The sequence below is a fragment of the Apteryx mantelli genome, chromosome 1 (genome assembly GCF_036417845.1).
Source record: "Apteryx mantelli isolate bAptMan1 chromosome 1, bAptMan1.hap1, whole genome shotgun sequence".
In the NCBI taxonomy this organism is placed as follows: Eukaryota; Metazoa; Chordata; class Aves; order Apterygiformes; family Apterygidae; genus Apteryx; species Apteryx mantelli.
The window spans coordinates 80,811,991-80,824,577 of record NC_089978.1 but is presented as its reverse complement, the minus strand read 5'-3'; the positions used below and the strand labels follow the sequence as shown (position 1 = coordinate 80,824,577).

Below are 12,587 nucleotides of genomic sequence, written 5' to 3'. Positions count from 1 at the left end.
GGGTTTAATCTAATTGCATGTGATGTAAATATATTAAATTGAAACATGTTATCCTTTGCATAGATGTAACACTCTACTTTTACAATTATTATTATTATTATTATTATTACTATTACTCTTTGGGAAGTCAGTACTTTAGTAGAAATAGAACTGTGAATATAAATAATTTCCAAAGAAAGTATTGAAGTAAATCTGTTTTAGCAAATGTCCCCCAAATGACCCAGAGTTGAGTTTTCATACCATTGTGTTTCATATTCTGGAACTTTACAGGTTTATATCTCTTTACTGTGTTAACTCTTTTTCTTTTTTAAAATTGTGTGTTTATTTCTGACTCTAATATGTCATCTGGGTGGTTTTTATCTTCTTAAGTTATTCCTCTTCTTTAGCTTTTTCGTATCTTATTTTTCTAACCCTCTTATGAGAGGTGACTCTCTCCAAGATATTACTGCATTTTTAAGATTTTAGGAGTTGTTTGGGGATTGGTTAGTACTGGAGTAGGGGATTATATGCTTTGAATTTCCTGGTTTCATTCTGTTGTTTGTTGTGAAACTAGTGCTAATGTATTATTCTTCCAAGCAGTGTCATTAAAATTGGCTTAGTGTCTTCTTTAAAAAGTTAAAAAAATACCAATTTCCACCAGATCTTTAAAGTTAAGGTGTTTACCCAAATTAAACAAGTTGGGAGTTCATATTTTTTTCAACTTGGTTTATTTTTGTACCTTGTTTTCTTCCTTCCTCTTCTGAAATCTATATTCAGAACAGGCAATTGTTATTTTTATTATAAGTAAAATTATTTATTTCCTATAGTTGAAATATGTAGATAAATGTAATTAAAGTTTTGTTAGTGTTTTGTTTATTTTATGGACAGAGCTGCACTTAGCTGGTTTCTGGCTTCATGCTTGAAACTTTATTCTGTTGAGCTTCAATATTCTCTGAAAGATCCTTTAAGCTGTTTGAAGTTTGAAAGAAAATTGTTTTTCTTCATGAGCACAAAGAGTTAAAATGTAAGACAGCTACATCTCCCCGATTCACTGTAGACCAGTGGCACTGTGTAGTGTACAGTTCAGTGAGAAGGCTGTACTGGAAAGAAAAAAAAGTCCTTTTTCCATGGCTTTCTCCACACCCAATGAGAGCCTGTCTGAAGGTGGATGCTTCTTTTCAACCATTCTTTCTTTATTGAAGAAATTAGGAAATGACTTTGTTTGAAGCATGCGTGGTGCTCACAGGTCATTTTAAAAATTTCTGTCAAAGAGGATACAATAATTAAACATTACAGATGATGTTTAAATCAGCTTACATTTCAGTATGCAAACTCATCTTTTTGGGGGGAAACACTATTTAAGGAGAGATCATAAAACAAAATGAGATTATTGCCAAAAAAAAATGTAGCTTGAAAAAATTGGATAGGAAAATCTTTTCCAAAACACACATCAAACAGGTATGTTACTCTTTCAAATCTCGAGCTTGTTTGCTGTTTGGAAATAGTTTTATTTGTGTTCCTGTTCTGGAATACTTTTTGATTTTTTTTTTCCTTTTCTTATTTGTGTATTACCTTCATGTTTACATCCATAGAATGTTGCCACTTACAAACAAAACACTTTGGTTTCACATGCATTACAAAAAGACTATCCTTACTTTAAATAAGATGTAAATTATTTTGAAAATGATATTGTTTGCTATACATATGTGATTTTTTTTTCCACAGTGTCAAATTATTTTCATCGACAAATAAGGCTTTAACAGTTTCTCACTGGTTTTGAACTGGAAGAAGTGAGAAATGAAATGGAAGTACTCTGTAAAGCAGAATAAGAATGTAATATCCCCTATAGCAGAGCAGTTGTTTTTAAAAGACAAAAAGAAAAGGTAAATAAGTAAGCTTTTCAGTAATAAAACTGAAAGCTGTCAGGACAGAATATAATGCTCTCCTATACTTGTTAAGACAAAACCAACACAACTATTTATTCAGAAATTCTGCAATAGGAATAATGCAAAAATAAACAAATAGAAGTCCCAAATGCACATGTTAAAAAGATGCCTGAATATGTATCTGAATAAGTATCTGAATATGAGGGTTACAGGTGCAAAGTAGTGCTTTGTCTGCTCCTTGTTAGGAGTAATTTTCCCATGCTGAGCTGAGTGTCTTCTTTCTGGAGAAGCCATCTGATTCTGCATGAGGTGTAGTTCTTCTGGAGAGCTCCGTGTGGATCAGCTGTCAGAAATTCTGCAGCTCCTGCAAGTAGCAATGTGCAGTTACAGAAAATGAGCAGGGTACCTGGTCATTGTCAGCCGTTTGTGCCATGGCTGTGAGCTTGTAGACATTCCCTGGGACAAAAAGATTGTTGTGTTTATTCAGGAAATGCTTTTGATACCTACTCCCAGCTTCAGTGTGAGACTTAGTTTGGATTCATCAAAATGGCTCCAGCTTTGATCTTACCTGGTTGGTATCTCTGATCTGTTTGTTCATGAGGCGTAGTGCATATATGTCTGTCTCTAGCTGTACACAAGTGGAAGGCCACCAGGAAGATTAGGGGCTTGAAGCACATGAGATACAAAGAGAGACTGGGAGAACTGGGTTTGTTCAGCCTTAGAAAGAGATGGCTGTGGGGAGATCTTGCTCGTGTCTGCAGTTATCATTAGAATTTATAGAGGAGATGAGGTCAGACTCTTCTCAAAGGTGCAAAGTGATAGGGACAGTAAGGAACAGATCTGAGCTGGAACACAGGAGATTCTGGTTGAATATTAGGAAAGCTGTTTTCACCATGAGGATGGTGAAATACGGGAACAGGCTGCTGAGCAGGGGTGTGGAACCTCCATCTTTGGAGGTGCTAAAAACTCAGCTGGTCAAGGCCCTGAGCAGCCTGCTCTATCTGGAACTGCTCTGAGTAGGGGGTAGGACTAGATGACCTCCAGTGGTCCCTTCCAGTGTAGATTATTCTATGATTCTGAGCTCGGCATTCAAGATGCAGTTACGTGTATGTGTTGTACTTGCCACAAAAATTCAGTGGTTTTAGTACATTTATAAAGTGTACTTTTATGTGGAAGGGAAGGCAACACAGATTAACTATTTCATTGCACAGAACTCCTTTATTAGGCTACTTTTAGAGATAAGTAACACATTTAAAAAATGTGTTAAACAGTATCAGTAGCCCTCAATACAGAGCATCTTGAGTATTTGCCTTGTGTCCTCCATAAACGAACAATACTCTTCTGTTGCTATTCCAAGCTGCAGTTGATTGAGTTAGATTTCTGCTGTTGAGATAATTGGACACTGTTTCAGAAATGCCTGGGAATTTCTTGAGGCCCGTAACACAAGATGCCTGACAAAGTTCTTAATGTGTTGTCCTCTAAACGCACAATCCTCTATGAAGAGAATGCTCCAGCCATCCGGAATGATCAGAATAACCCCGCATGTAAATGTGACCTTCTCTGTGCTTCACAGAGTCGCAGTGTCTGGGTCCAGCTGTCAGTCACAGAAGCACTTTCTTTCACTTGATTGAGTCTTGAATAGAAGCAAGAAACTCGAAATTTCTCCGTGTTCTTCCCCTTCCAAACTGTTTTACTCCTTCTGGCCCACCTTAGGATACTGTTCTATGAACTGGTTTGTGAGAGAGTAACTGCTGATGTGTGCTTAAAATAAACTGACATTTATGCAAGAAATGCAGAGTACTTTACCAACCCACTGAAGGGCATTTAAGATGTGCAGATGTAATACACTGCTTTTTTTTTTTCTTTGGAATCCTACTTGTGATTTTTGTTTTAAACTTGTACCTCTTCTGGTAACTAGTTGATTCTTGTACTGACACCTGCACTATCACTCCTAGCAGTAAGTTAATAAAAACCTGAATTAAAAAAAATTGTGCATGTATTTTCCAAACAGTTCTTAATAGGAATTTCTGAGTCGTAAAGAATGGTGACTGGTAGTTAGTATTCTGGGTACTGGTATGCTTAATTCATTTGCTTACAAATAAGTTCCCAGCTTGTTTGTTCATTTGTATAGCATTTAAAAACATCTTAGCTTACTGCTCATTTTCCTTAATAGGACTAATGTGGGGGTCTGTAAGCTGCATAACTTCCTTAAACAATGTATTTAATATGATTCTGTTATCCATGGCTAGTTAAATTGGCATATGTCCTTAAAATAAAATGTAGGGTAATTCATTATTGCTACTGAAACTTTTCCCAACTATTTCTGGAAGGAGCAGAAGTCCAAAAATTGGAGAGATTCATTAATCAAATTATTTCATTATTGTTTTTTGTTGATTCTTCAGACAGTTAAAACAGTAGGAGGCCAAAATTGCAAATACTGTAGCTGCTTAAAATACATGTAGTCAATAATATTTAAGTCAGTCTTCTGGTAAATGGGTCACCCAGAAATCCATTTTTCTCTTGTTCCTAGATATTTTGTATATCAAAGAGTGGGAAAAAAGAAAACACAAATAACCTAAACAATAGCGCAGCAGCTATGCTATGACATATTAGTGAAGGTGGTGGTGGTGTTCTCCCTCTCTTTGCGAGTTTCCACCACCTCACATAAATCATAAACAGACTTTTTGAGCCTCCCACCATTTAGTAAAGGATGTAGATGGATCTGCATTGTGTTCTGCATTATGCTGTGGTTCACGAAAATCCCTAGATCACTCACACTAGTAAAAGTTCATCAGTAACGGAGCTCTTCCAAAAGTTAGAAAAAGTTGAGTCATCAAGGAAAAAAATTAAAAGTTGTTGAACAAAAGGTGTAATTACAGTAGTATTGTCTTTCAGACTAATAATTTCTTTCTTAGATGCTGCTTAGTTTTGAATTATGACCACAGGCTATGAGCTGGAGAAAGTAAAAATACATGTTTGGCATTGAAAAGTCAGTGAGTTACCTTTAAAAATGAAAGACCTGAATAGTTAAACAACAGCATTTTAGAGATGAACAACCCAGTTCTGAAAGCAATTTGGTAACCACAATCACGAGGATTTCAAAATCCGGAGATAGCTGTACTTGGTGGATTTCTTCCTGAGGCTCTTTTATGGGCTCACTTCAAAGTCCATTGAAGTCAATGGGGATTTTTATTTTATTTATTTTTATTATTTTTTTTTTTATGATGTGATAGGATTTGAATTAGGCATTAAATTCTTATTTGCAGAAGGCTGCATTGTGCATGTATACATAAATGCAAATAACATCACAATGGACCTACATATTTTTGGCTTAGCGGTGTGGATACACAAAGGTATTTGAAAGCTACAATATTTGCATTTAGAATGTCTCCAGTAAACCCTGTAAAACCAAGGGAAAGCACACAGGTAAAGTTATAAGGTGAGTAGTCTTCTGAGATTTAGCACAATAGTAGGATCTTCCAGAGATCTCCAAAAAAGAAACAAACAAACAACAAAAAAAACCAAACAGTTGTTGGTGTCCATAATGTTATCTAAACTTTTTTCCAGTCAAGTAACTTTTGAATCAAGGTATTCTAAAGGGAAACTGCAGAATATGTGGTGAAGGTTATGGAAGGAAATGTTTCCCATATAATGTTACCGAATATTTCCAGACTGTAAATTTACAACTAGCATTTGTCATCTTTTTGCCCCATTGATTTGATAATGAAGGAGAATAATCTATGATGGTAAACAGTGAAGTTATGGAAGTATAAGATGCAATCCATAAGAAGCACCAAATGTAACATGTTGCATTCTGATACCTTTTGTTTCTGTGTCATTTGAGGACAGAAGATGTAATAGTCTTCTACTGTACCTTATCACTAAGCGCAGAAGGAGACTAATCCTGTTTAGAAGTCAAGAAAGGACATAGGATAACCTCTCAAAGGTCTAACCAAAGGGCTATGAATCAGTTGCTCTAAAATGTTTTTCTAGATGTGGCTGCCATATGGTCATCTGTGTATGTTCCATGTCGGGGGGGGGGGGGGGGAACTCGACGACCAGCATCAATAGTTTATCTGTTATTTGATTAATGAGGCAGAATTCATCTCTTCCACTTTATCCAGCTTTTCATGGGACTTCTGTAAGGCTACTTCCCATTTAGGATTTAGATTAGCAAGTGACCTGATGTTTTGAAATTTCATTAGTTATTTTTCCTTTCTAAACTTTGAAGCCTCAAAATTCTACTATTTTCCCCTTTTGCTTTGATTCAGCAGGAATTAAATTATTAATCTTCTTTTTTTCCTCTTTTTTCTTTTTAATCAGAGTATATTTTTTCCCCAGACCTGCAATGGTTTTGAAATGGATTTTATGGATGCAGGGAGAGTCATTCTCATATTAAGCCCTCAGAAGGCAGGCTAGTGTTAATTTAGCTCTGTCTAAGCCTCAATAGTATAGAAGATCTTTGAGGTATATTTTTCCCAGTGTGAAAGACTTACCCATGTTGGTATCAGTTTGAACAGACCACAAGGCAAGATAAGAGTAACTGATAGCAGGAGAAATAAAAACTGAAGTTGAATGTTTTCCCATCAATTTCCATAGTAGCTATTTCCCATGGAGCATATAGTAAATACAAAGTAATAATAATAAATTAAAAGAATATGTTTAGGGAAGAGAAGGTTGGAGTTAACAAGTACGCAGTTCCTGTTCTGCTCACTTTTTTATCAAAATAAAATGAAATATTCGATACTCTTACCAGCAAGACCCTGGTTGAAAGGCAAAGTGCTGAAATACATGTTTTAGTCCCAGCATCTGCAAATACTTTGAATTATATGAGATTAAGAGCCTAAATTGAGACTAGAACCTGCAAACAGGACATTTTTCTCACTGAAATACAGAATTCTTTACAGAGAAATAGATGGTAGTGTTTAATTTGCCAACAAGTCACCTGTGTATAAATGACACCATCTTTAGTTTCATTCTTCTTCTATTTTAGGATTGATATGATTATATCATATATGATCAAGGATATTTGTTCGATAAGGATTCCCTGTTCCTCACCTCTGGCCCGTTCATATTATCTGCACATGTTTTTCAAGGTCTTAATATCAAAACTGTATTTTTTTTTTCTTAAGTGAAATGATTTTTTTTTTATAGACATGTAGAGTGAAATGTAAATTAGTGTACTTTATTACCTTATTTTGTTTTAAGCATCTAGTTCATTCCAAAGTAAAAATTGTCCTACCATAGTAGTACTCTTTGAGAGATTTCATAGTAGCAGTATTGATTGGTGCCACAAGGTTTAGAAATAATGCCAAAATCTCACAGCTAAAGTCTGTATACATCTCATCTGTCTCTCTCAATTGGAGTGATGCTGATGTTGCAATATTTATGCAAAACAGGGAAGAACTTGGCTGCTTTCATATCTCTAAATTTAGTATGTGGGTGGGCCAGGGCAGTGGACAGTTTCTAACATCTCTATGCAGCCAAGTTAATAAATCCATTTTGTATGTGACCTTTGTAAACCTTTTGTCATCCATTAAAAATGTTGCTGTGCTGTTGACAATTAAGTGTCAGTAGCAAGAAAGACTGGAGGAAGACCTAGTACACTGATTTCCTGTAACATTAAAGCCACTGTAATTATGGGTCATTTGCCTGGCTTCTTTGGTAATTAAGAGTTTTAATTGCTTCTAGTTCCAGGGAATTAGTTAAGCTTTTCATTATGCATATTGCCTTCCGTAATCATTGGCTTCTCTCCTGCAGCAGGCTTGGTGACATCACGGGAGTCAGTCAGGTCTTCCGAGGCAGAACGGTGAAGTACACTTCTTTGTCCGAGGTGGATTAGAAAAAGTTTCTGAAAAGCCTTGATAATGCTGTTTGTGCAACGTTTAAGCTTACTCTTTAAAAGGCAGAGCGTGTCGGGGTTTCATTCACGGTTTCAGCATGCACAGAGAGCCTAGAGACTAGGGATTTAGGTCACAAAGCAACGCGTTGTTAAGAACAAAACCAATAGGCAGGGCCCTGCTTCAGTTCAGATAGCTGGATCAGCTGGATGTGTCCTTGTAGTTGGTAGCAGTGATAATATTCAACAGATTGAAAATGCCAGTGTTCAAACTGGGGGGGGGGGGGGAATGGAATTTAGTGACTGAATAAAGGAAATTAGCACCAGAGAGATTAGTTTCTTCCATTGCTCTCTAAAAATCACTAATTAAGGTTTACTTTATTAAATGCAAGGTAGAAGGCACCTCTTACTTTCCCTTGACTGACTCCAGGTTGAGATCTTGACAGACATTTTAAAAAGAAAAGAAGACAGGGAGAAAGGATACATTCCTTCTTTCTGTTCTACAGTCTGCAATATAAATATGTGTACATAGTGCAGCCATTAAATATGTCTTGCCAAAATGTTTTCTTTGAATGAAATAAAGTTTTGACAGGTTGCAACATGGTTCTCTTAGAGCACAGCCAAAGCAGGTAAACTTTGTGCATCACTAATCTTTCCTGGTGAGAGTTGTGTGTTAGGGAACCTAAAAGATGCAGTATTCTGCTGTATATTCTCCCACTGCTTCACATCGGGATTCAGTCAAAAGTTAAACAAAGTTTAGCAATTCATTGCTGTTACCCTCATGGCTATTAGTTGCCATGTCTATTGTGTTGTGAAGAAAAGGACAAGAAAACTCATCTTGAGTATGGAGGAAGGGATTTGACACATCAGTAATGACGGTAGCAAAGGGCGTAATGTGTAAGAGAGAGGCATGTGATAAGGCAGAGCCAAGTTGCACTGTCTGAAGTGTGGGGGGAAAATTGTACAAACCATCTCAAACCTGCTTTGAATTATCAAAATGACTTGTGTTAATAATTTTAATATTAATCGTAGTAGCACAGCTAATAAAAATGATAATAATTGCAGTCAAAACTGCAGAGGTGTTTGAAGCCACTTAGTGTGGGTCAGAATTTTCAGATGCTTGGCAATACCAAAGGTTGCTCCAGATTATACATGACCAAAAATTCAAACTTCAGACTGTGTAATGTCAGGAAGAGATGCTTTATTTTCTACAGGAATGAATTCCATAAGATTCATCTCATATTATAATAAAAGATCAGACTAGATGGTCTGCCTGATTTTGTATAAGTTGCTGAAAATCCAGTTGAAATTTGTTTGTGTTTGTAAAATTTCTAGGAACTTGTGTTTTCAATGTGTGGCTGTCTTCGGTTGTTTGGCCTATTTCATTTATTTACTTTGATCCTCAGCTTGTGCTGCCTCAGCAATGTTATATTTTCTTACCATGCATGTTTGATGATGTCTTTCTTACTCTTTATGTTGAAAAGCAAAATTTTATCTTCAACATTACTGGTTACTGACCATTTAAAAAAAAAAAAAAGTTCACTCTACCACTGTAGCACAATCTGAAATATGCAAATTAGAAAATTCCATTATATTTCTTTATCCTTCTCCTTACAGAGAACACTTACATCAGTCACATCTTTGTAAAAGTACCGAGGTACTAAATAAGTCATTTCATTTTTTGATTTTTTTGCCTTAGCTACCAACATTTAATAATAATAATAATAATTTTTAAAAGTTAACTTAATTTCAAATACCATTGGCAAAACCTGCCTGTACTTTGTAGTTTGCTTAAGTGTATTCCCCTGGTAATGCATAACAGCCTTGGAAGCATTCTTAGGATGTTATTCTACAATGCGATAAAGTTAATCTACTTAATATTTTGAAAATGTTTGTATTTTACTGAAATGTACCTTAGCTACAGAAAAATGGAAAAGTTAAGTTCTGTAAAATGGTACACAGCCCAATTGCAGAAGCCCAAGTATTATGCAGATATATACATAAAAGGTGAGAGGTGGTAAACAGACGAACTTTCTCAGCGTTTTAGTTGTTCATGTCTCTCTATATTTTTGAGATCTGAACACTTAGCTACACTATAAAATATTCCAGCAGTGGGCAGGATAAAGAAGCAGTATGGGTCAAGTCTAACTGTAAGCCAGATGTTAAAAGGAGCTTTTCAGATTTCCTAAACTCACCAGGAATTAGGCAAATCAAACATATACTAAAGGTGGGATTGTAACCTTACCTTTGGTATAGGTTACCTTTGGTATAATAAATGTTTCCTATTGTATCTGCTAAAGTTTATTAAGTAGTTGACTGAGCTCATGATTGTTTCCCTAAAGCATCCATAAATAGTTTTTTCGTGTAAATATGTGGAATTTGTAGCCCTAAAAGATACCTAAGTATACCTTTGATTATTTTTGTCAAAGTTTTTCCAGCCTTTATGTATTTGTTATAAATGTATACCTACACAAATAGTGTGTACCATATAGGTATAAAGTGGTAGGATAACACACCTCCGCTATTTTGGTTTGATTTATAACATTTCAATTTTTACATTTACTATTGTCATCAAACCAGAATAGTGAAAGTATCTTTACATAAAGACTTTTAAATAGATTATTAATTTTAACTCTTTGTGTCAGAAAAACAATTTCTAATTCTGTAATCAAAAACTACAATAATTTATCCACATTAGTATTAAATGCTGAAAGACTGAAAAAGAATGGAATTTTTAACAAAATAGTATTTTGAAAATTAAATGGCTATACTATGTTGTATATTTATTATTCTATATTATAATGTTAAACTACAAAATTCACATAAATACTACATTAATTAAAAAAAAAAAACCTGCTTCCAAACTGAGATTTCAAATGATTATGACTATGTAGGACATGGAATTTTTACTGACTAAACTGTCTTATCTCTAAGAGTAGCCTTGCGGTGTAATTGCTTTTGATTTTCTTTTTTGATTTTCTTTGTCCCCATTACTTTGGAAGAAATTAAGCAAGCAGTACATGAATTTAACAGCACTATTCTGACAATTAACTTCTGTCTTACTTTCTACATTCTCCCTAAATCCTAATATTGACCTAGATATTGTAGTCTTGTTCCCTCTAATGTATATAAGAAATGTCACACCTTAAGTGAAGGCACTGCTTTTGCCATTTTACAAGTTGTAAAATTGGTCTGGAAGGGTTAAATTGCCTTCTTATCAAGGTATTTAAGCACATGCTTAACTTTATTTTAAGCTTGTGTTTAAACCCATCCGGATAAAACAAATCACTTAGGAGCATCTGGGTAACCAGTTGTTGGGATTTAAATATATGGGTAGATGCTTTTTTGAAGTGAAATGAATTTAAGGTTAATTACCATGCAGATGTTCAAATTGAGAGGTTTACGCTTGTTCTAATTAGGGGTGTCTGAGCCAGGAATTGAATTTAGCTCTCCTGCTAAGTTGTATGCAGGATCATTCTCTCTTTGGTAAAACAAACAATAAAAAGTTTGTAGTAACACTATTCTTCTTTCTCTTCATTCCCCTCACCTCCTTGTTTCCCAGTGTCTTGTGTTTGAAGATTCACCACTTGGAGTCAAAGGAGCACTGGCAGCAGGAATGCAAGTGGTTATGATTCCAGATGAAAATTTAAATCCAGATCTTAAAAAGGAAGCAACTCTAGTGCTGAACTCTATGGAGGACTTCAAACCAGAACTGTTCGGTTTACCAGCATATGATTAATGCCTAAAGTCTATGAACATGCAGTTGACTGGAGATCGGGAAAGTGGAATGAAATCTTGTTAAGATTTTATGATTGTTTTGAACCTTTCCTTCCAGTCCTCAAAACTAGAGCACAGAAATACTGTTAACACCAAGTCTTCCACACTACTGTTAAAGTTGACTGGAATGTTTATCATTTGTCCTCCATGATGAATGCTAAGTTAAAGCAGCATTTCTTCTTGTGAAGTGAATCCAGCTTTGTTCTATGCACGTCATAATGTTTTCTCGGAATGCTATGAAACTATTTAGACAATTTATTGAAACTGCACTTGAAGCTTCCTGTTCTGTTTCCACTTGAATGACTTGTTTAGCTCTTAACCAGAAATCTGTTCTGGGCTGGCTGTTGTCCCATTACATAGTTTTTGATCCAGTTATTGCTATCAACATGTTTATCCTTTTCCTCTTCCTATACTTGACCATGTATTCCCTCTTGTATCCCCTTCTCTCTTTTTTTTTTTTTTGCAATTATTTTGTTGTACTTTCTGTGTTTTCTTGTTTCATTTTCTTGTTGGGGGTTGAACGAGGTGACTTCCAGAGGCCCCTTAAAACCTACATTATTCTGTAATTCTGTGCTTATTTTTTGTGACATGGTGAATGCCTGCAAGGAGCTATACAAGGTTATGCGATCCTACACTTTACCCAAAGTACTTTGCATTCTGTGCTCTCTTTGTGTTCTTATTTTCCATTTTGCCATGTTGCATTTCATTCCTGTGAAATGAATCCATCTTGTCTCCCTGTTTTCATTCTGATGAAGTTTCTGATAAAGCTTTAACTCCCTGACATTCAAGTTCCTTTTCTGGGTCATCCTTAGTATTTCATTCTTATCATTTTCTCAAGCCTTTTTCATGCAAAATTCCCTATAGACAGTTTTGCTGTCTGTTTTTAGCAAGAATTATAGTTTATTTAAATTCCTTAAATTTATTTTGCCCAGCTACCATAATTTCCACAAAAATTTTATTTTGTAACCTTTCTTTCTTACCTCTGTCTGTTTCTGGCAGCTCATCAGGACAAGGGTGAGGGTCTTTTTAGAAAATACTAGACGTTGATAGATTTTGGTGGAATCCACATATATATATATATATATGTATTGTATGGTGAAAATAAT

General features: G+C 35.3%; 1 protein-coding gene across 3 annotated transcripts in view; it reads left to right on the top strand.

Annotated features, from left to right (window-relative positions):
- PUDP (pseudouridine 5'-phosphatase) overlaps nt 1–11,953 on the top strand; it is a 79,762-nt gene extending 67,809 nt beyond the window's left edge. For all 3 annotated transcript variants that reach the window (XM_067296282.1, XM_013951008.2, XM_067296301.1), the window contains exon 4: nt 11,267–11,953. In XM_067296282.1, coding sequence (XP_067152383.1) covers nt 11,267–11,443 — 177 coding nt within the window. In that variant the 3' untranslated portion in view covers nt 11,444–11,953. The remainder of the gene's footprint in view (nt 1–11,266) is intronic.
- Nucleotides 11,954–12,587: the final 634 nt, after the last annotated feature.